This window comes from Vespa mandarinia, unplaced genomic scaffold (genome assembly GCF_050613455.1).
Source record: "Vespa mandarinia isolate Hongniang unplaced genomic scaffold, ASM5061345v1 scaffold_55, whole genome shotgun sequence".
Lineage (NCBI taxonomy): Eukaryota > Metazoa > Arthropoda > Insecta > Hymenoptera > Vespidae > Vespa > Vespa mandarinia.
The window spans coordinates 450,117-476,855 of NW_028197189.1; the positions used below are offsets into that span (position 1 = coordinate 450,117).

General features: G+C 36.0%; 1 protein-coding gene across 1 annotated transcript; it reads left to right on the forward strand.

Moving 5' to 3' along the window:
• The first annotated feature begins 20,148 nt into the window (after positions 1-20,148).
• On the forward strand, positions 20,149-22,350 carry LOC146872099 (uncharacterized). Its single transcript, XM_085664381.1, has one exon. The coding sequence runs from the start codon at positions 20,149-20,151 to the stop codon at positions 22,150-22,152; it is 2,004 nt and encodes a 667-aa protein (XP_085520507.1). The 3' UTR covers positions 22,153-22,350.
• Positions 22,351-26,739: the final 4,389 nt, after the last annotated feature.

The window sequence follows — 26,739 nt, forward strand, 5'->3', positions numbered from 1 at the left end:
AATGTAATCGACGTATGCGAATTTCGGTATATGAGAAGATAAAATCGTGAAATCTTTCTAAATACTTGTGCCACAGATTGAAAAATGTTACCAATCGATTCAGAACATTGCATTTCATAAGATCAAACATCAATTTTATAGTGGAATCGAAGTTTTTAACATTGTTTCATTTCGTATATACGATTTTTCGCTCATATACGCGTATCGACGAAAAATGAAAAATTGAAATCTCGTCCGATTTCAATGATTTTACATTCTATCGACGCAGAATGAAGAATATAACAAGAATATAACGTTTTTACTATGTGTAAATACGCGTTATAACATGAAATTTGTCGAAAAATGTAATCGACGTATGCGAATTTCGGTATATGAGAAGATAAAATCGTGAAATCTTTCTAAATACTTGTGCCACAGATTGAAAAATGTTACCAATCGATTCAGAACATTGCATTTCATAAGATCAAACATCAATTTTATAGTGGAATCGAAGTTTTTAACATTGTTTCATTTCGTATATACGATTTTTCGCTCATATACGCGTATCGACGAAAAATGAAAAATTGAAATCTCGTCCGATTTCAATGATTTTACATTCTATCGACGCAGAATGAAGAATATAACAAGAATATAACGTTTTTACTATGTGTAAATACGCGTTATAACATGAAATTTGTCGAAAAATGTAATCGACGTATGCGAATTTCGGTATATGAGAAGATAAAATCGTGAAATCTTTCTAAATACTTGTGCCACAGATTGAAAAATGTTACCAATCGATTCAGAACATTGCATTTCATAAGATCAAACATCAATTTTATAGTGGAATCGAAGTTTTTAACATTGTTTCATTTCGTATATACGATTTTTCGCTCATATACGCGTATCGACGAAAAATGAAAAATTGAAATCTCGTCCGATTTCAATGATTTTACATTCTATCGACGCAGAATGAAGAATATAACAAGAATATAACGTTTTTACTATGTGTAAATACGCGTTATAACATGAAATTTGTCGAAAAATGTAATCGACGTATGCGAATTTCGGTATATGAGAAGATAAAATCGTGAAATCTTTCTAAATACTTGTGCCACAGATTGAAAAATGTTACCAATCGATTCAGAACATTGCATTTCATAAGATCAAACATCAATTTTATAGTGGAATCGAAGTTTTTAACATTGTTTCATTTCGTATATACGATTTTTCGCTCATATACGCGTATCGACGAAAAATGAAAAATTGAAATCTCGTCCGATTTCAATGATTTTACATTCTATCGACGCAGAATGAAGAATATAACAAGAATATAACGTTTTTACTATGTGTAAATACGCGTTATAACATGAAATTTGTCGAAAAATGTAATCGACGTATGCGAATTTCGGTATATGAGAAGATAAAATCGTGAAATCTTTCTAAATACTTGTGCCACAGATTGAAAAATGTTACCAATCGATTCAGAACATTGCATTTCATAAGATCAAACATCAATTTTATAGTGGAATCGAAGTTTTTAACATTGTTTCATTTCGTATATACGATTTTTCGCTCATATACGCGTATCGACGAAAAATGAAAAATTGAAATCTCGTCCGATTTCAATGATTTTACATTCTATCGACGCAGAATGAAGAATATAACAAGAATATAACGTTTTTACTATGTGTAAATACGCGTTATAACATGAAATTTGTCGAAAAATGTAATCGACGTATGCGAATTTCGGTATATGAGAAGATAAAATCGTGAAATCTTTCTAAATACTTGTGCCACAGATTGAAAAATGTTACCAATCGATTCAGAACATTGCATTTCATAAGATCAAACATCAATTTTATAGTGGAATCGAAGTTTTTAACATTGTTTCATTTCGTATATACGATTTTTCGCTCATATACGCGTATCGACGAAAAATGAAAAATTGAAATCTCGTCCGATTTCAATGATTTTACATTCTATCGACGCAGAATGAAGAATATAACAAGAATATAACGTTTTTACTATGTGTAAATACGCGTTATAACATGAAATTTGTCGAAAAATGTAATCGACGTATGCGAATTTCGGTATATGAGAAGATAAAATCGTGAAATCTTTCTAAATACTTGTGCCACAGATTGAAAAATGTTACCAATCGATTCAGAACATTGCATTTCATAAGATCAAACATCAATTTTATAGTGGAATCGAAGTTTTTAACATTGTTTCATTTCGTATATACGATTTTTCGCTCATATACGCGTATCGACGAAAAATGAAAAATTGAAATCTCGTCCGATTTCAATGATTTTACATTCTATCGACGCAGAATGAAGAATATAACAAGAATATAACGTTTTTACTATGTGTAAATACGCGTTATAACATGAAATTTGTCGAAAAATGTAATCGACGTATGCGAATTTCGGTATATGAGAAGATAAAATCGTGAAATCTTTCTAAATACTTGTGCCACAGATTGAAAAATGTTACCAATCGATTCAGAACATTGCATTTCATAAGATCAAACATCAATTTTATAGTGGAATCGAAGTTTTTAACATTGTTTCATTTCGTATATACGATTTTTCGCTCATATACGCGTATCGACGAAAAATGAAAAATTGAAATCTCGTCCGATTTCAATGATTTTACATTCTATCGACGCAGAATGAAGAATATAACAAGAATATAACGTTTTTACTATGTGTAAATACGCGTTATAACATGAAATTTGTCGAAAAATGTAATCGACGTATGCGAATTTCGGTATATGAGAAGATAAAATCGTGAAATCTTTCTAAATACTTGTGCCACAGATTGAAAAATGTTACCAATCGATTCAGAACATTGCATTTCATAAGATCAAACATCAATTTTATAGTGGAATCGAAGTTTTTAACATTGTTTCATTTCGTATATACGATTTTTCGCTCATATACGCGTATCGACGAAAAATGAAAAATTGAAATCTCGTCCGATTTCAATGATTTTACATTCTATCGACGCAGAATGAAGAATATAACAAGAATATAACGTTTTTACTATGTGTAAATACGCGTTATAACATGAAATTTGTCGAAAAATGTAATCGACGTATGCGAATTTCGGTATATGAGAAGATAAAATCGTGAAATCTTTCTAAATACTTGTGCCACAGATTGAAAAATGTTACCAATCGATTCAGAACATTGCATTTCATAAGATCAAACATCAATTTTATAGTGGAATCGAAGTTTTTAACATTGTTTCATTTCGTATATACGATTTTTCGCTCATATACGCGTATCGACGAAAAATGAAAAATTGAAATCTCGTCCGATTTCAATGATTTTACATTCTATCGACGCAGAATGAAGAATATAACAAGAATATAACGTTTTTACTATGTGTAAATACGCGTTATAACATGAAATTTGTCGAAAAATGTAATCGACGTATGCGAATTTCGGTATATGAGAAGATAAAATCGTGAAATCTTTCTAAATACTTGTGCCACAGATTGAAAAATGTTACCAATCGATTCAGAACATTGCATTTCATAAGATCAAACATCAATTTTATAGTGGAATCGAAGTTTTTAACATTGTTTCATTTCGTATATACGATTTTTCGCTCATATACGCGTATCGACGAAAAATGAAAAATTGAAATCTCGTCCGATTTCAATGATTTTACATTCTATCGACGCAGAATGAAGAATATAACAAGAATATAACGTTTTTACTATGTGTAAATACGCGTTATAACATGAAATTTGTCGAAAAATGTAATCGACGTATGCGAATTTCGGTATATGAGAAGATAAAATCGTGAAATCTTTCTAAATACTTGTGCCACAGATTGAAAAATGTTACCAATCGATTCAGAACATTGCATTTCATAAGATCAAACATCAATTTTATAGTGGAATCGAAGTTTTTAACATTGTTTCATTTCGTATATACGATTTTTCGCTCATATACGCGTATCGACGAAAAATGAAAAATTGAAATCTCGTCCGATTTCAATGATTTTACATTCTATCGACGCAGAATGAAGAATATAACAAGAATATAACGTTTTTACTATGTGTAAATACGCGTTATAACATGAAATTTGTCGAAAAATGTAATCGACGTATGCGAATTTCGGTATATGAGAAGATAAAATCGTGAAATCTTTCTAAATACTTGTGCCACAGATTGAAAAATGTTACCAATCGATTCAGAACATTGCATTTCATAAGATCAAACATCAATTTTATAGTGGAATCGAAGTTTTTAACATTGTTTCATTTCGTATATACGATTTTTCGCTCATATACGCGTATCGACGAAAAATGAAAAATTGAAATCTCGTCCGATTTCAATGATTTTACATTCTATCGACGCAGAATGAAGAATATAACAAGAATATAACGTTTTTACTATGTGTAAATACGCGTTATAACATGAAATTTGTCGAAAAATGTAATCGACGTATGCGAATTTCGGTATATGAGAAGATAAAATCGTGAAATCTTTCTAAATACTTGTGCCACAGATTGAAAAATGTTACCAATCGATTCAGAACATTGCATTTCATAAGATCAAACATCAATTTTATAGTGGAATCGAAGTTTTTAACATTGTTTCATTTCGTATATACGATTTTTCGCTCATATACGCGTATCGACGAAAAATGAAAAATTGAAATCTCGTCCGATTTCAATGATTTTACATTCTATCGACGCAGAATGAAGAATATAACAAGAATATAACGTTTTTACTATGTGTAAATACGCGTTATAACATGAAATTTGTCGAAAAATGTAATCGACGTATGCGAATTTCGGTATATGAGAAGATAAAATCGTGAAATCTTTCTAAATACTTGTGCCACAGATTGAAAAATGTTACCAATCGATTCAGAACATTGCATTTCATAAGATCAAACATCAATTTTATAGTGGAATCGAAGTTTTTAACATTGTTTCATTTCGTATATACGATTTTTCGCTCATATACGCGTATCGACGAAAAATGAAAAATTGAAATCTCGTCCGATTTCAATGATTTTACATTCTATCGACGCAGAATGAAGAATATAACAAGAATATAACGTTTTTACTATGTGTAAATACGCGTTATAACATGAAATTTGTCGAAAAATGTAATCGACGTATGCGAATTTCGGTATATGAGAAGATAAAATCGTGAAATCTTTCTAAATACTTGTGCCACAGATTGAAAAATGTTACCAATCGATTCAGAACATTGCATTTCATAAGATCAAACATCAATTTTATAGTGGAATCGAAGTTTTTAACATTGTTTCATTTCGTATATACGATTTTTCGCTCATATACGCGTATCGACGAAAAATGAAAAATTGAAATCTCGTCCGATTTCAATGATTTTACATTCTATCGACGCAGAATGAAGAATATAACAAGAATATAACGTTTTTACTATGTGTAAATACGCGTTATAACATGAAATTTGTCGAAAAATGTAATCGACGTATGCGAATTTCGGTATATGAGAAGATAAAATCGTGAAATCTTTCTAAATACTTGTGCCACAGATTGAAAAATGTTACCAATCGATTCAGAACATTGCATTTCATAAGATCAAACATCAATTTTATAGTGGAATCGAAGTTTTTAACATTGTTTCATTTCGTATATACGATTTTTCGCTCATATACGCGTATCGACGAAAAATGAAAAATTGAAATCTCGTCCGATTTCAATGATTTTACATTCTATCGACGCAGAATGAAGAATATAACAAGAATATAACGTTTTTACTATGTGTAAATACGCGTTATAACATGAAATTTGTCGAAAAATGTAATCGACGTATGCGAATTTCGGTATATGAGAAGATAAAATCGTGAAATCTTTCTAAATACTTGTGCCACAGATTGAAAAATGTTACCAATCGATTCAGAACATTGCATTTCATAAGATCAAACATCAATTTTATAGTGGAATCGAAGTTTTTAACATTGTTTCATTTCGTATATACGATTTTTCGCTCATATACGCGTATCGACGAAAAATGAAAAATTGAAATCTCGTCCGATTTCAATGATTTTACATTCTATCGACGCAGAATGAAGAATATAACAAGAATATAACGTTTTTACTATGTGTAAATACGCGTTATAACATGAAATTTGTCGAAAAATGTAATCGACGTATGCGAATTTCGGTATATGAGAAGATAAAATCGTGAAATCTTTCTAAATACTTGTGCCACAGATTGAAAAATGTTACCAATCGATTCAGAACATTGCATTTCATAAGATCAAACATCAATTTTATAGTGGAATCGAAGTTTTTAACATTGTTTCATTTCGTATATACGATTTTTCGCTCATATACGCGTATCGACGAAAAATGAAAAATTGAAATCTCGTCCGATTTCAATGATTTTACATTCTATCGACGCAGAATGAAGAATATAACAAGAATATAACGTTTTTACTATGTGTAAATACGCGTTATAACATGAAATTTGTCGAAAAATGTAATCGACGTATGCGAATTTCGGTATATGAGAAGATAAAATCGTGAAATCTTTCTAAATACTTGTGCCACAGATTGAAAAATGTTACCAATCGATTCAGAACATTGCATTTCATAAGATCAAACATCAATTTTATAGTGGAATCGAAGTTTTTAACATTGTTTCATTTCGTATATACGATTTTTCGCTCATATACGCGTATCGACGAAAAATGAAAAATTGAAATCTCGTCCGATTTCAATGATTTTACATTCTATCGACGCAGAATGAAGAATATAACAAGAATATAACGTTTTTACTATGTGTAAATACGCGTTATAACATGAAATTTGTCGAAAAATGTAATCGACGTATGCGAATTTCGGTATATGAGAAGATAAAATCGTGAAATCTTTCTAAATACTTGTGCCACAGATTGAAAAATGTTACCAATCGATTCAGAACATTGCATTTCATAAGATCAAACATCAATTTTATAGTGGAATCGAAGTTTTTAACATTGTTTCATTTCGTATATACGATTTTTCGCTCATATACGCGTATCGACGAAAAATGAAAAATTGAAATCTCGTCCGATTTCAATGATTTTACATTCTATCGACGCAGAATGAAGAATATAACAAGAATATAACGTTTTTACTATGTGTAAATACGCGTTATAACATGAAATTTGTCGAAAAATGTAATCGACGTATGCGAATTTCGGTATATGAGAAGATAAAATCGTGAAATCTTTCTAAATACTTGTGCCACAGATTGAAAAATGTTACCAATCGATTCAGAACATTGCATTTCATAAGATCAAACATCAATTTTATAGTGGAATCGAAGTTTTTAACATTGTTTCATTTCGTATATACGATTTTTCGCTCATATACGCGTATCGACGAAAAATGAAAAATTGAAATCTCGTCCGATTTCAATGATTTTACATTCTATCGACGCAGAATGAAGAATATAACAAGAATATAACGTTTTTACTATGTGTAAATACGCGTTATAACATGAAATTTGTCGAAAAATGTAATCGACGTATGCGAATTTCGGTATATGAGAAGATAAAATCGTGAAATCTTTCTAAATACTTGTGCCACAGATTGAAAAATGTTACCAATCGATTCAGAACATTGCATTTCATAAGATCAAACATCAATTTTATAGTGGAATCGAAGTTTTTAACATTGTTTCATTTCGTATATACGATTTTTCGCTCATATACGCGTATCGACGAAAAATGAAAAATTGAAATCTCGTCCGATTTCAATGATTTTACATTCTATCGACGCAGAATGAAGAATATAACAAGAATATAACGTTTTTACTATGTGTAAATACGCGTTATAACATGAAATTTGTCGAAAAATGTAATCGACGTATGCGAATTTCGGTATATGAGAAGATAAAATCGTGAAATCTTTCTAAATACTTGTGCCACAGATTGAAAAATGTTACCAATCGATTCAGAACATTGCATTTCATAAGATCAAACATCAATTTTATAGTGGAATCGAAGTTTTTAACATTGTTTCATTTCGTATATACGATTTTTCGCTCATATACGCGTATCGACGAAAAATGAAAAATTGAAATCTCGTCCGATTTCAATGATTTTACATTCTATCGACGCAGAATGAAGAATATAACAAGAATATAACGTTTTTACTATGTGTAAATACGCGTTATAACATGAAATTTGTCGAAAAATGTAATCGACGTATGCGAATTTCGGTATATGAGAAGATAAAATCGTGAAATCTTTCTAAATACTTGTGCCACAGATTGAAAAATGTTACCAATCGATTCAGAACATTGCATTTCATAAGATCAAACATCAATTTTATAGTGGAATCGAAGTTTTTAACATTGTTTCATTTCGTATATACGATTTTTCGCTCATATACGCGTATCGACGAAAAATGAAAAATTGAAATCTCGTCCGATTTCAATGATTTTACATTCTATCGACGCAGAATGAAGAATATAACAAGAATATAACGTTTTTACTATGTGTAAATACGCGTTATAACATGAAATTTGTCGAAAAATGTAATCGACGTATGCGAATTTCGGTATATGAGAAGATAAAATCGTGAAATCTTTCTAAATACTTGTGCCACAGATTGAAAAATGTTACCAATCGATTCAGAACATTGCATTTCATAAGATCAAACATCAATTTTATAGTGGAATCGAAGTTTTTAACATTGTTTCATTTCGTATATACGATTTTTCGCTCATATACGCGTATCGACGAAAAATGAAAAATTGAAATCTCGTCCGATTTCAATGATTTTACATTCTATCGACGCAGAATGAAGAATATAACAAGAATATAACGTTTTTACTATGTGTAAATACGCGTTATAACATGAAATTTGTCGAAAAATGTAATCGACGTATGCGAATTTCGGTATATGAGAAGATAAAATCGTGAAATCTTTCTAAATACTTGTGCCACAGATTGAAAAATGTTACCAATCGATTCAGAACATTGCATTTCATAAGATCAAACATCAATTTTATAGTGGAATCGAAGTTTTTAACATTGTTTCATTTCGTATATACGATTTTTCGCTCATATACGCGTATCGACGAAAAATGAAAAATTGAAATCTCGTCCGATTTCAATGATTTTACATTCTATCGACGCAGAATGAAGAATATAACAAGAATATAACGTTTTTACTATGTGTAAATACGCGTTATAACATGAAATTTGTCGAAAAATGTAATCGACGTATGCGAATTTCGGTATATGAGAAGATAAAATCGTGAAATCTTTCTAAATACTTGTGCCACAGATTGAAAAATGTTACCAATCGATTCAGAACATTGCATTTCATAAGATCAAACATCAATTTTATAGTGGAATCGAAGTTTTTAACATTGTTTCATTTCGTATATACGATTTTTCGCTCATATACGCGTATCGACGAAAAATGAAAAATTGAAATCTCGTCCGATTTCAATGATTTTACATTCTATCGACGCAGAATGAAGAATATAACAAGAATATAACGTTTTTACTATGTGTAAATACGCGTTATAACATGAAATTTGTCGAAAAATGTAATCGACGTATGCGAATTTCGGTATATGAGAAGATAAAATCGTGAAATCTTTCTAAATACTTGTGCCACAGATTGAAAAATGTTACCAATCGATTCAGAACATTGCATTTCATAAGATCAAACATCAATTTTATAGTGGAATCGAAGTTTTTAACATTGTTTCATTTCGTATATACGATTTTTCGCTCATATACGCGTATCGACGAAAAATGAAAAATTGAAATCTCGTCCGATTTCAATGATTTTACATTCTATCGACGCAGAATGAAGAATATAACAAGAATATAACGTTTTTACTATGTGTAAATACGCGTTATAACATGAAATTTGTCGAAAAATGTAATCGACGTATGCGAATTTCGGTATATGAGAAGATAAAATCGTGAAATCTTTCTAAATACTTGTGCCACAGATTGAAAAATGTTACCAATCGATTCAGAACATTGCATTTCATAAGATCAAACATCAATTTTATAGTGGAATCGAAGTTTTTAACATTGTTTCGTTTCGTATATACGATTTTTCGCTCATATACGCGTATCGACGAAAAATGAAAAATTGAAATCTCGTCCGATTTCAATGATTTTACATTCTATCGACGCAGAATGAAGAATATAACAAGAATATAACGTTTTTACTATGTGTAAATACGCGTTATAACATGAAATTTGTCGAAAAATGTAATCGACGTATGCGAATTTCGGTATATGAGAAGATAAAATCGTGAAATCTTTCTAAATACTTGTGCCACAGATTGAAAAATGTTACCAATCGATTCAGAACATTGCATTTCATAAGATCAAACATCAATTTTATAGTGGAATCGAAGTTTTTAACATTGTTTCATTTTGTATATACGATTTTTCGCTCATATACGCGTATCGACGAAAAATGAAAAATTGAAATCTCGTCCGATTTCAATGATTTTACATTCTATCGACGCAGAATGAAGAATATAACAAGAATATAACGTTTTTACTATGTGTAAATACGCGTTATAACATGAAATTTGTCGAAAAATGTAATCGACGTATGCGAATTTCGGTATATGAGAAGATAAAATCGTGAAATCTTTCTAAATACTTGTGCCACAGATTGAAAAATGTTACCAATCGATTCAGAACATTGCATTTCATAAGATCAAACATCAATTTTATAGTGGAATCGAAGTTTTTAACATTGTTTCGTTTCGTATATACGATTTTTCGCTCATATACGCGTATCGACGAAAAATGAAAAATTGAAATCTCGTCCGATTTCAATGATTTTACATTCTATCGACGCAGAATGAAGAATATAACAAGAATATAACGTTTTTACTATGTGTAAATACGCGTTATAACATGAAATTTGTCGAAAAATGTAATCGACGTATGCGAATTTCGGTATATGAGAAGATAAAATCGTGAAATCTTTCTAAATACTTGTGCCACAGATTGAAAAATGTTACCAATCGATTCAGAACATTGCATTTCATAAGATCAAACATCAATTTTATAGTGGAATCGAAGTTTTTAACATTGTTTCATTTCGTATATACGATTTTTCGCTCATATACGCGTATCGACGAAAAATGAAAAATTGAAATCTCGTCCGATTTCAATGATTTTACATTCTATCGACGCAGAATGAAGAATATAACAAGAATATAACGTTTTTACTATGTGTAAATACGCGTTATAACATGAAATTTGTCGAAAAATGTAATCGACGTATGCGAATTTCGGTATATGAGAAGATAAAATCGTGAAATCTTTCTAAATACTTGTGCCACAGATTGAAAAATGTTACCAATCGATTCAGAACATTGCATTTCATAAGATCAAACATCAATTTTATAGTGGAATCGAAGTTTTTAACATTGTTTCATTTCGTATATACGATTTTTCGCTCATATACGCGTATCGACGAAAAATGAAAAATTGAAATCTCGTCCGATTTCAATGATTTTACATTCTATCGACGCAGAATGAAGAATATAACAAGAATATAACGTTTTTACTATGTGTAAATACGCGTTATAACATGAAATTTGTCGAAAAATGTAATCGACGTATGCGAATTTCGGTATATGAGAAGATAAAATCGTGAAATCTTTCTAAATACTTGTGCCACAGATTGAAAAATGTTACCAATCGATTCAGAACATTGCATTTCATAAGATCAAACATCAATTTTATAGTGGAATCGAAGTTTTTAACATTGTTTCATTTCGTATATACGATTTTTCGCTCATATACGCGTATCGACGAAAAATGAAAAATTGAAATCTCGTCCGATTTCAATGATTTTACATTCTATCGACGCAGAATGAAGAATATAACAAGAATATAACGTTTTTACTATGTGTAAATACGCGTTATAACATGAAATTTGTCGAAAAATGTAATCGACGTATGCGAATTTCGGTATATGAGAAGATAAAATCGTGAAATCTTTCTAAATACTTGTGCCACAGATTGAAAAATGTTACCAATCGATTCAGAACATTGCATTTCATAAGATCAAACATCAATTTTATAGTGGAATCGAAGTTTTTAACATTGTTTCATTTTGTATATACGATTTTTCGCTCATATACGCGTATCGACGAAAAATGAAAAATTGAAATCTCGTCCGATTTCAATGATTTTACATTCTATCGACGCAGAATGAAGAATATAACAAGAATATAACGTTTTTACTATGTGTAAATACGCGTTATAACATGAAATTTGTCGAAAAATGTAATCGACGTATGCGAATTTCGGTATATGAGAAGATAAAATCGTGAAATCTTTCTAAATACTTGTGCCACAGATTGAAAAATGTTACCAATCGATTCAGAACATTGCATTTCATAAGATCAAACATCAATTTTATAGTGGAATCGAAGTTTTTAACATTGTTTCATTTCGTATATACGATTTTTCGCTCATATACGCGTATCGACGAAAAATGAAAAATTGAAATCTCGTCCGATTTCAATGATTTTACATTCTATCGACGCAGAATGAAGAATATTGTCACGTCGCCGTATAACGACGTGTGGTACCCAAGCATCTCTAGACATTAGTATATAGGATACGGAAATGCTAATCCCACTGTCGGTAATCATACTGTCTCTAGTTCTACTTTAGATAATCCAACATCGGTAATTCTGCTCTCGGAAATCTTCTGTAGGTTAATCTACAGTGGGTAACGCCATAATAATAATTAATCGCACCTCAGAAATTTTAACAAGAGATATAATTCACTATTATTATTAAAATGGGAACACTATTGTTAGATAAGGTTCACTTAATAAATAAAAAGAAAGAACATATGTCAAAATAAAAATTGTTAAACAAACAGAATAAAGTACATAGGTAAGACCTTATATCTAGAAATTAACAATATATATATATATGTATATATATATATACATATATACGTACACGCATAAAAACAGATTAATAATAGATTAATAGCGGTAAGGGACCTTATATTACATAATTATTAAGATGAGAATCATAATTAGAAATAACAATAATTATATACTATTAAAATCCTCGCACACTTATAATGGCACACATTATTAAATAATAATTATTAAAATAATAATGTTGTAATATTTAGAATATAAGTAATAAAGATAGAGCGACAAGCCGAGACATTCATATCACGAATGGCTAGACTACATCCTGTGATAACCGCATTCCAGAGGCTAAGGATTCCAGGAACTACATCCGGTGATAACCGCGCCTGGGAACCGAGAATTCTGTGAAATGTATCCGCTGATAACCGCATTCCTGAGGCTAAGAATTCTCGGAACTACATCCGGTGATAAGCGTCGACTGGCAGCAATTCCCAGAAAAGTAACGAAGGAATGCTTGTACTACATCACGCCACTCCTTTCCCACGGGCAATACCCTCGCGTGCTGGCGGCAAGTCTGAGCGGCGCGCATGCGCAGCAACATCATTGGGGAGTCAACCAAGTGGGAGACCAGCGGAGCGGCAGCCAGTCTTCATCCGTCGCTCAATCCGATCAGCAGCAATACTTTTAGCTCCGCGCTTAAGATAAATCAACTTAACATTGTACTTAGGAATTATAGACATATCTACTGGGTAGTTTTATTATTACGACATACGATTCATAGGCAATTACGCCTTCGAGAGCGACCGTATGGTTAAACAAGTATAAGGGCCATAACGGAAGAATCTTTCTTCTCTCTTTCTACTGGTTAATTCGGGTGAAGTTGTAAATTAGTTACAAATTAGAATAAATAATTATTACGCGTATCCCGAGTTCCGCGCACAAATAACTAATTCATGGTTTGAATCAAATGTTTTACCGAACTGTATATTTAGTGTATTTTTAGTGATATATATATATATATATTAAATCGTTATTGTTAAATTGTGGTGATACTTTTCATTCATCTCGTTGTCCACCGAACTTCCCATCCATTCATCTAAAGAATCTGAGGGCGTTTGAATTAATATCTACCCAAGGGGGCGAATTCCAGTCCAGGATATACGGCAACCCCCTGATATCATTCATTGGTTGGAAAGTCTTGGCAGCGGTGGTAAGTCAGTAAAAATATATTGGCGCTAATATACATCAAAGGAGCGGACGGTTTTCTATGCGGCAGCCATTCTTCGAGCAACAGGAATCACTTGCTCTCAATCCCGAGTCCTTGTACCAAAACGAGAGGAGTCTGCGAGGTTGGAGTAGAAGGGTAGTCCTTGACCTGACCGTATTAGCAGCTCACAATTAAAAATTCTTTTTTTGTGTTTTCTCCCGTCTGGGACGTAACAAAAATTATAAGAAAATTTTTGGTGGCAGCGGTGGGATGGTAAAGCCTCCCTTGGGACTTAACTATTTCATTTACCTACTTCTTTTGGCATATTCGATTTTAACGCTAGAACCTTTCGCAACAACACTCTAAGAATGGCGGCTTCAAAAAAACCCGGTACTCCTACAAGGACCTCCCTCACGGAGGAGGAATTAAGAGCGTACGAGGGAGAGTTAGACGAACGGGAAGCAAGGATATTACTCTGTCTGGAGGAAAATAAAGCCACAGAACAAAAAATCAAGAAACTAGAAAAGAAAATGCGGGAACGAGAAAGCGATATGCAAAAGTTAGAATCTGAATTAGAAGCGAGAATAATGAAAATTGAAGAACAGGAGAGAAATATCCAAACACATCTTCGCGAAATAACTGATCAAAAAACGAAATTGAATAACCGAGAGTTAGAAATAGAAAAACGTGACATAGATCTAGATAGACGCGAAATAAATCTTCAACGACGTGAAAATGAACTTCGCGCAAAAGAATTAGACCATCGGCACGAATCTATGTTAATAAATGAGACGCGAAATACGCCTATAGCCACGGCCATACCCCGTGAAAGGAGCCCGTATTCATCTAGGAGTAATCTGGAATCTATCGTCGACATTGACTTACCTAGGAGAAATCGTGTAACAGATGAAGAGAAACCTGAACCTAGACCGATTCGAACGAAACCAGTCCAAATGGCAGGGTCAGAATTAAAGCTAAAGGAAATAACCGAAACAATCCCGCGTTTTGATGGGTACAATATATCGGTCCTCCAATTTTCGAGAGCATGCAAGAGGGCTATGGATCTGTTCCTTGAACGTCCTTCCGGGGAAGTGGAAGCGATGCTAGTTCGAAGAATTCGAGCCAAATTAGATGGGCATGCGTATTCAGTCACAGAAGACCAGGAGCTACAAACGATAGAACAACTGGTAGGCTTGCTAAAAGCAGCCTTCCAGCCAGCCAAATCCGCAAGCCATTATAAGGGACAATTAGCTAATATCTACATGAAATCCAGGGAAAGGATCTTAGATTACACCGAACGCATAAAGGAATTAAAACAAGCCATAATCGAGGCGGAAATTAAGGAATCGGGAGAATTGTCAGATCATCAACGGAGACGAATTGAGTGCGAGGTACTCGACGCACTAGAGAATGGCTTGCCGGAGGAATATGAGTTACGGATGAAGCATGAAAGATATCACGACTTAACGACGGCGGCCAACGCCCTTCTAAGAATAAGTAGGGCCCTAGAGAGAAACCGAGCTCGTACCAGCAAGGAAGAATCAAGGGAGGCCCCTAAAATACGTGCGATCACGAGCGGAAAGACTATTTGCACAATCTGTAAGGGAAGCGGTCATATGGCAAAGGATTGCCGAATCAGAGGGAGACCACCAACCTTTTCGGAAATCACCGCAAGGCCTTCCTCTCCTCGGTCAAAAGACCAGGTACTAAATGTAGCTTTAAACAATAGGCCATTTAGCCCACGTGAACAGCGAACCTGCTACTATTGTAAGAGAATTGGCCACATTTTAAAGGATTGCCGGAAACTTAAGTACGATAGTGAACATAGAAGTGGGGATAAACACCACGCGTATAATTCGGGCCGTCAGAGCCCGGAGGATAGAACAAGAAGCCGCCGGAAATCGACGGAACATAGACCACAGTATAGCCAAGGCAATGACCGCCGGAGTTCGCCGCCAAGGGCCATTAATAGGGAAAGAAGCCACTCAACGTCCAGCAACCAGGGAAACCCTGTAAGCGGCCCGTCGAGATCAGACAGGAGCGGGGCCGCCATGGGAAACGCTCACGGACAATCCAATGCGCAGGCGACTCAATCAAACAAGTCGCAACAATAAATTATAAACCAACAGCAAAAGCACCTACCATAGTTATGGACATCGGGAATCATGGAAGACAGGTCAAATTCATGATTGACACTGGCGCAGAAGTTAACATTATCAAAGAAAGTGCTGTCGAATCGAATTCCTATATCGACAACAACGATGTAATAAAGGTATGTGGTATTACGGACGACCATATTCGAACGAGGGGTTCATTGGCCGCCCACCTCTTTGGGAAAAAGGTACGGTTTTACGTGGTGGGATCGAATTTCCCGATCGAGCAGGACGGTATTCTGGGAAGTGAGTTCCTGAAAACAGTTGGTGCTGATGTAAGCTACACCCAACAGTGTATGAGGATCGCGGACAAGGAAGTGCCTTTCACAGACAGACAATTCATGCGCGTATCGGCAAGGACGAGTGCGGTGTTTCATTGCCGTGTCAAGAATCCCGAAATCGATGAAGGTTACATTCCACGGATAGAATCCTTACAGGGAATATACATGGGGGAAGCCATTGTTAAAAATCACCAGGGTCGGGCTTATCTCAGGGTGATAAACACCACTAATGAGGATCAGGATATCGTGATTCCCACGCTGGAATTACAAGCATTCGAAGCACATCAGGACAAAATACGAGATACACCAGGAACATCAAAAGAGGAAATAACGGTATGCGTCGGAACGATCAAGAATTGTCAGAGGAACCATGATCAAGATAGGCGGAGGAAGCGAGAGAACAATAATAGGGCAAAGGAGGTTGAAGCACTGTTACGTCTAGATCATTTGAACAACGAAGAAAGGAAGAGCGTCATTGACCTCTTATCTGTCAGCGCAGACTGCTTTCATCTCCCAGGAGAACAGCTGGAGAGCACGCAGATGCTGACGCATAGAATTATTACTACCGATGAGATACCGATACATACCAAACAGTACAGGTTCCCACCCATACATAAGGAAGAGATAAATAAACAGACACAAGAACTGTTAGAGAGTGATATAATAAGGCCATCCCTCTCTCCTTACAATTCCCCTATCTGGGTAGTACCCAAAAAGGCTGACTCAATGGGAAATCCCAAGTGGAGAATGGTTATTGATTATAGAGGACTTAATGAGAAGACTGTCGGGGATGCGTATCCCCTCCCTAACATTACAGAGATACTCGATCAGCTGGGTTCAGCGAAATACTTCTCTACCTTCGACCTAAAGTCCGGATTTCACCAGATCGAAATGCACCCAGATGATAGCCACAAGACCGCCTTCTCGACACCTCACGGGCATTTCGAATTTGCGAGAATGCCGTTCGGATTAAAGAATGCTCCAGCCACCTTCCAACGGCTCATGGACCTCGTCCTGACGGGTCTTCAAGGCGAAGAAATGTTCGTCTACTTGGACGACATAGTATTATACGCAAGGTCGCTCCATGAGCACGAGATAAAATTTAACAAGCTTATAGGTAGACTAAGGAAGGCGAATTTGAAGCTGCAGCCTGACAAATGTGAATTTCTGAAAAAGGAAGTTATTTATCTGGGTCACATCATCGGCAAAGACGGTGTGAAACCGGATCCGAAGAAGCTACGTGCCGTAAAAGAATTCCCGCAACCAAAGAAAGCTAAGAACGTTCGACAATTCTTGGGACTCGCGGGATACTATAGGAGGTTCATCCCCGGATTCTCTAAGCTGGCAAGACCTCTCACAGAGTTATTAAAGAAGGAAGTGACATTTAAGTGGGGTGAGCCACAGGAAATGGCATTCGTGACACTACGAGACACGCTGTGCAAGGAACCTGTGCTCCAATACCCAGACTTCAGTAGGGAATTTAACGTTACTACGGATGCGTCAGGTTATGCTATAGGTGGAGTGCTTAGTCAGGGACCGATAGGGAAAGACCTGCCTATCTCTTATTGTTCAAGACTACTAAATATAGCTGAAAAGAACTACTCGACCATCGAACGCGAACTCTTAGCAATAGTCTACGCCGTGCACTACTTTAGGCCATACTTATATGGCAGGCAATTTACGCTAGTTACTGATCATCGTCCACTGGTGTGGCTAAAATCCCACAAAGATCCAACTTCGCGTTTGACCAAATGGGGTTTGAAACTAGCCGAGTACGATTTCAGAATAATATACAAGGCAGGCACAGCCAATGCAAATGCCGACGCTCTTTCGCGAAATCCACCAGGAACGGCGCAGGTCTTGCCACTACATAGAGACGACAGCTCCTCAAACGAGTCCTTGTATTCTCGCAGGTCAGGCACACACGGATCTGATACAAGAGAGCTAGAGAAGCTCTTCGATCGGATAGACATAAGTAAGGTGCCAGGCAAGACGGAGGGTATTTGCTCAAATAATTCTCCTATCATTGCTGATAGCGATTCAGACTCCAGTTCCGACACTTTATTCGAACCAATATCGCGGCCATATGAATTGCAGAATCAGGAAGAGTACACATTCAGAATTTCACAGAATCTTACAGAAACTAGAGATAGATTAACAATGAGAAGGGATAATCTAGCTATCTTCATTACTCAGAAGGGCAACCCTTGCGATGAGGGTGCTAAACAGCTTCAGGATATGAATAAACTCCCAAATTACAAGGATTTAACTCTAGGTCGGGCAAGGGTCACTAAATATGGATCTAAAAATCTAATATCATTAGTCATTAAGGAAAATAATAATGTGATAACGGATGTAGAAATTCTGAATGATGCTCTGGAATCGCTCCTATCAGTGACAAGGGAACTAGATTTGCGTACGGTAAGCATCTCCAGTTCGAACAGAATAGATGACATACCATGGGAATATATCCAGCAAAGGTTAGGAGAATTATTCGACGCGGAAGATTGCACAATTTGCTTCTGTAAAAATTTGATTAGAATACCCAAGGAGAATGAGCGCGAGGACCTAATACGCGAAAACCATTCATCTGCTTTAGGGGGTCACAAGGGAGTGACCAAAACTTATAGCAGAATAAGAACGAGATACTTTTGGGAAAATATGAAAGGGCAGATTCAGACCTTCATACAAAATTGTTTGGATTGCCAACTGAAAAAGCTAGTTAGAGTCAAAAATAAGCAACCAATGGTGTTAACGGACACACCAGGATCTGCATTCGATAAAGTAGCACTCGACGTAGTGGGTCCTCTAGCCCAGACTGAAAAGGGGAATAAATATATTTTGACGATTCAGGATCAGTTAACAAAATTCTCTTTAGCCGTCCCTCTTGCGAGCACAACATCAATAGACATTGCCAATGCTTTAATCTCAAATTTAATTTGTAAGTTCGGAGCGCCTAGGGCAATACTCACAGACCAAGGATCAAACTTTTTAAGTACCCTACTACGAGCTATAGCACGTAAATTTAAGATAAAGCAGTACAAAACTACAGCTTTCTACCCACAGTCAAACGGATCATTGGAAAGGTCTCACCATGTCCTAATCGAGTACCTGAAGCAATTTACGGATAAGGAAAAAGATTGGGACGAATGGGTAGACACGGCTATCTTTTCATATAATACAAGTGTACACGAGGGAACACGATACACGCCCTACGAACTAGTCTTCGGAAAATTAGCTAGGGTTCCAGCCTCAGATCCACCTTTGGACGATGAAATGGACAGGACATACTTACAATATTACGCGAATCTAATAAACAAAATAAATAGAACACAAGAGGTAGCACGACAAAATTTGATGAGATCGAAGGAAACTTCAAAAAGGTATTACGACAAGAAAGCAAGACCGTTAACGCTAAGGGAAGGGGATAAGGTATTTTTACTGAAGGAACCTACTAACAAATTCGGCAACCAATATACAGGACCTCATCAGATTTTAGAAATACTCCCTCGAAATAATGTTAAACTATCAATAGGAAACCATACTAGGATAGTGCATGCTAATAAGTTAAGAATATCTAAAATGAAATAGGTTAAGGTGATTATTTTACAGAAACCATGGGGCTTCTCGGAATTTTAATAACAACCGTAGGAATCATCTCTGAATGTTACTGTTTGTTGGGGTACGACTGTGGGGGAGGATCAACCAACATCACAACAATTTCACTATTGGACACGGGAGAATGTAATATCCCATCACATGCACCCAATGCTACAGAAGTCTACATTCAGCTTCTACAATTAGCAGAATACGATTACACGCACGTATACCAATGCCGAGTGGAGATTGATAGAACAATTTATTATTGCGGAATGTCATCACATGTGTCAGCTGTTCAAAATGGAAGGCGAATATACCTGATGGACTTAACAGCTGAGGCATGCAAGGCCACGTTCAACACCGGTATAATGGGAATAACACCGACCCTGCAGGTATCAGGATTGCGGGCCAATGCCACCGAATATCGGAGTGCCACATTAGCAGGATCAATTTCAATGGACGGCAAGTGTTCGGGAACACAATACGCCGATCCGTACGGCACGTGGGACAATGTAGTGGTGCAAGCATCACTCAAAATTAACATCAAGGAATATTATGCTACTGTAAAGATAAGACAGAACAACGTGATTTTGAGCAAAGGAGAGGTGTGCGTATTTACGGATGGAATGTGCCTAACCGACGAGGAAGGAAATGCGTTTTGGTCGACCAGGCCGGAGTCGTCCTGTAACTTCGATAACTACAAGGTGTTATATGAAGGATTTGCGACCAAATTAAAAACCATGGGTAATACGGAAGTATACCCGGACATATACACCATCACGACTCAAGACGTTACATTCACCTTGGAAAAAAGAGCAGAGCATCATTTGTGCGGATATACTTTACTACTGAGCGAGCATCCAAAATTATTCATTCTAGAGACGCAGAAAGGAAGGACCTTTGCGTCAAAAGCAAAATTATCAGTCGAAAACCTCGATCTGTTCGCTTATGTTAACTCCAAATTTGTTTACCTCGAAAAACACATAAGAACGCAAATGACAGCCCTGTACAGCGACGTAATTAGGCAAAAGTGCGAACTAGAAAAACAGGTCCTTAAGAACGCTTTGGCATTAGCAACCCTCCGCCCAGATGAGTTCGCTTATACAATCATGAAGGCAGCTGGGTACATGGCAGTAACTGTAGGGGAAGTCATTCACATAGTAAAATGTACACCCGTCCCAGTCAGCATTAGGCAATCAGAAGAATGTTACCATGAACTACCTGTCACGCACCAGAATAACAGTCTTTACCTGACACCAAAATCGAGAATACTGGTAAAGACAGGCACCATAAAGGAATGCAACGCACTACTACCATCCATGTACTACTTGGAGGGAAATTGGTACAGACTGACACCGAAACCTGTGGAGGTACTCCCTCCTCAAACACTCCAACCATTAACAAAGCTAGCATGGAAATATATTAATACCAAGAACTTAATGACGAGCGGAATATATACGCATCAAGACTTGGACAACTTACGGGACCACATCATGTTCCCCGCAGAGAGACCAGGACTTTTAAATACAATTGCCAGAGGAGCGACAGGACACCGCATCCCACCTAACACTGTTTCGATGTATAACTTATTGGGAGAAGCAGACATCAACAAAATTACGGATAGCGCAATCTCGAAGCTGTGGCAAGGCTTTTTAGCATTTGGATCAGCAAGTGCTGGAATGATCGGATTATTTATCCTAGTTAAAGGCGTAAAATTATGTGTCGACGCCATTATCAGAGGATACGTGCTCCATACTGTCTATGGATGGAGCTTACATCTGTTAGGAGCCATCTGGAGTTCGTTGACGCATCTACTTCTTCATCTGGGACGATCAGATAAGCAAGACGGAAGGAAGACAACAAAGGGTGAAGGAAATAGTGATACCATTGAAGTAACGGTGGACGACACAAAAGATGATGCTACTCCGACACCCGCAACCAGAGGAAGTTCAAAATATCCGATTCTCGAAAGCATCCTAGCAGCTCGTAAAAACAAGTCGTCAGAAATAGAAATTTCCTAACGACTCAATTAAGGGGGGAGGTGTCACGTCGCCGTATAACGACGTGTGGTACCCAAGCATCTCTAGACATTAGTATATAGGATACGGAAATGCTAATCCCACTGTCGGTAATCATACTGTCTCTAGTTCTACTTTAGATAATCCAACATCGGTAATTCTGCTCTCGGAAATCTTCTGTAGGTTAATCTACAGTGGGTAACGCCATAATAATAATTAATCGCACCTCAGAAATTTTAACAAGAGATATAATTCACTATTATTATTAAAATGGGAACACTATTGTTAGATAAGGTTCACTTAATAAATAAAAAGAAAGAACATATGTCAAAATAAAAATTGTTAAACAAACAGAATAAAGTACATAGGTAAGACCTTATATCTAGAAATTAACAATATATATATATATGTATATATATATATACATATATACGTACACGCATAAAAACAGATTAATAATAGATTAATAGCGGTAAGGGACCTTATATTACATAATTATTAAGATGAGAATCATAATTAGAAATAACAATAATTATATACTATTAAAATCCTCGCACACTTATAATGGCACACATTATTAAATAATAATTATTAAAATAATAATGTTGTAATATTTAGAATATAAGTAATAAAGATAGAGCGACAAGCCGAGACATTCATATCACGAATGGCTAGACTACATCCTGTGATAACCGCATTCCAGAGGCTAAGGATTCCAGGAACTACATCCGGTGATAACCGCGCCTGGGAACCGAGAATTCTGTGAAATGTATCCGCTGATAACCGCATTCCTGAGGCTAAGAATTCTCGGAACTACATCCGGTGATAAGCGTCGACTGGCAGCAATTCCCAGAAAAGTAACGAAGGAATGCTTGTACTACATCACGCCACTCCTTTCCCACGGGCAATACCCTCGCGTGCTGGCGGCAAGTCTGAGCGGCGCGCATGCGCAGCAACATCATTGGGGAGTCAACCAAGTGGGAGACCAGCGGAGCGGCAGCCAGTCTTCATCCGTCGCTCAATCCGATCAGCAGCAATACTTTTAGCTCCGCGCTTAAGATAAATCAACTTAACATTGTACTTAGGAATTATAGACATATCTACTGGGTTGTTTTATTATTACGACATACGATTCATAGGCAATTACGCCTTCGAGAGCGACCGTATGGTTAAACAAGTATAAGGGCCATAACGGAAGAATCTTTCTTCTCTCTTTCTACTGGTTAATTCGGGTGAAGTTGTAAATTAGTTACAAATTAGAATAAATAATTATTACGCGTATCCCGAGTTCCGCGCACAAATAACTAATTCATGGTTTGAATCAAATGTTTTACCGAACTGTATATTTAGTGTATTTTTAGTGATATATATATATATATATTAAATCGTTATTGTTAAATTGTGGTGATACTTTTCATTCATCTCGTTGTCCACCGAACTTCCCATCCATTCATCTAAAGAATCTGAGGGCGTTTGAATTAATATCTACCCAAGGGGGCGAATTCCAGTCCAGGATATACGGCAACCCCCTGATATCATTCATTGGTTGGAAAGTCTTGGCAGCGGTGGTAAGTCAGTAAAAATATATTGGCGCTAATATACATCAAAGGAGCGGACGGTTTTCTATGCGGCAGCCATTCTTCGAGCAACAGGAATCACTTGCTCTCAATCCCGAGTCCTTGTACCAAAACGAGAGGAGTCTGCGAGGTTGGAGTAGAAGGGTAGTCCTTGACCTGACCGTATTAGCAGCTCACAATTAAAAATTCTTTTTTTTTGTGTTTTCTCCCGTCTGGGACGTAACATTACTATGTGTAAATACGCGTTATAACATGAAATTTGTCGAAAAATGTAATCGACGTATGCGAATTTCGGTATATGGGAAGATAAAATCGTGAAATCTTTCTAAATACTTGTGCCACAGATTGGAAAATGTTACCAATCGATTCAGAACATTGCATTTCAGAAGATCAATCATCAATTTTATAGTGGAATCGAAGTTTTTAACATTGTTTCGTTTCGTATTGTCACGTCGCCGTATAACGACGTGTGGTACCCAAGCATCTCTAGACATTAGTATATAGGATACGGAAATGCTAATCCCACTGTCGGTAATCATACTGTCTCTAGTTCTACTTTAGATAATCCAACATCGGTAATTCTGCTCTCGGAAATCTTCTGTAGGTTAATCTACAGTGGGTAACGCCATAATAATAATTAATCGCACCTCAGAAATTTTAACAAGAGATATAATTCACTATTATTATTAAAATGGGAACACTATTGTTAGATAAGGTTCACTTAATAAATAAAAAGAAAGAACATATGTCAAAATAAAAATTGTTAAACAAACAGAATAAAGTACATAGGTAAGACCTTATATCTAGAAATTAACAATATATATATATATGTATATATATATATACATATATACGTACACGCATAAAAACAGATTAATAATAGATTAATAGCGGTAAGGGACCTTATATTACATAATTATTAAGATGAGAATCATAATTAGAAATAACAATAATTATATACTATTAAAATCCTCGCACACTTATAATGGCACACATTATTAAATAATAATTATTAAAATAATAATGTTGTAATATTTAGAATATAAGTAATAAAGATAGAGCGACAAGCCGAGACATTCATATCACGAATGGCTAGACTACATCCTGTGATAACCGCATTCCAGAGGCTAAGGATTCCAGGAACTACATCCGGTGATAACCGCGCCTGGGAACCGAGAATTCTGTGAAATGTATCCGCTGATAACCGCATTCCTGAGGCTAAGAATTCTCGGAACTACATCCGGTGATAAGCGTCGACTGGCAGCAATTCCCAGAAAAGTAACGAAGGAATGCTTGTACTACATCACGCCACTCCTTTCCCACGGGCAATACCCTCGCGTGCTGGCGGCAAGTCTGAGCGGCGCGCATGCGCAGCAACATCATTGGGGAGTCAACCAAGTGGGAGACCAGCGGAGCGGCAGCCAGTCTTCATCCGTCGCTCAATCCGATCAGCAGCAATACTTTTAGCTCCGCGCTTAAGATAAATCAACTTAACATTGTACTTAGGAATTATAGACATATCTACTGGGTAGTTTTATTATTACGACATACGATTCATAGGCAATTACGCCTTCGAGAGCGACCGTATGGTTAAACAAGTATAAGGGCCATAACGGAAGAATCTTTCTTCTCTCTTTCTACTGGTTAATTCGGGTGAAGTTGTAAATTAGTTACAAATTAGAATAAATAATTATTACGCGTATCCCGAGTTCCGCGCACAAATAACTAATTCATGGTTTGAATCAAATGTTTTACCGAACTGTATATTTAGTGTATTTTTAGTGATATATATATATATATATTAAATCGTTATTGTTAAATTGTGGTGATACTTTTCATTCATCTCGTTGTCCACCGAACTTCCCATCCATTCATCTAAAGAATCTGAGGGCGTTTGAATTAATATCTACCCAAGGGGGCGAATTCCAGTCCAGGATATACGGCAACCCCCTGATATCATTCATTGGTTGGAAAGTCTTGGCAGCGGTGGTAAGTCAGTAAAAATATATTGGCGCTAATATACATCAAAGGAGCGGACGGTTTTCTATGCGGCAGCCATTCTTCGAGCAACAGGAATCACTTGCTCTCAATCCCGAGTCCTTGTACCAAAACGAGAGGAGTCTGCGAGGTTGGAGTAGAAGGGTAGTCCTTGACCTGACCGTATTAGCAGCTCACAATTAAAAATTCTTTTTTTTTGTGTTTTCTCCCGTCTGGGACGTAACATAAATAATAAGAAAATTTTTGGTGGCAGCGGTGGGATGGTAAAGCCTCCCTTGGGACTTTACTGTTTCATTTACCTACTTCTTTTGGCATATTCGATTTTAACGCTAGAACCTTTCGCAACAACACTCTAAGAATGGCGGCTTCAAAAAAACCCGGTACTCCTACAAGGACCTCCCTCACGGAGGAGGAATTAAGAGCGTACGAGGGAGAGTTAGACGAACGGGAAGCAAGGATATTACTCTGTCTGGAGGAAAATAAAGCCACAGAACAAAAAATCAAGAAACTAGAAAAGAAAATGCGGGAACGAGAAAGCGATATGCAAAAGTTAGAATCTGAATTAGAAGCGAGAATAATGAAAATTGAAGAACAGGAGAGAAATATCCAAACACATCTTCGCGAAATAACTGATCAAAAAACGAAATTGAATAACCGAGAGTTAGAAATAGAAAAACGTGACATAGATCTAGATAGACGCGAAATAAATCTTCAACGACGTGAAAATGAACTTCGCGCAAAAGAATTAGACCATCGGCACGAATCTATGTTAATAAATGAGACGCGAAATACGCCTATAGCCACGGCCATACCCCGTGAAAGGAGCCCGTATTCATCTAGGAGTAATCTGGAATCTATCGTCGACATTGACTTACCTAGGAGAAATCGTGTAACAGATGAAGAGAAACCTGAACCTAGACCGATTCGAACGAAACCAGTCCAAATGGCAGGGTCAGAATTAAAGCTAAAGGAAATAACCGAAACAATCCCGCGTTTTGATGGGTACAATATATCG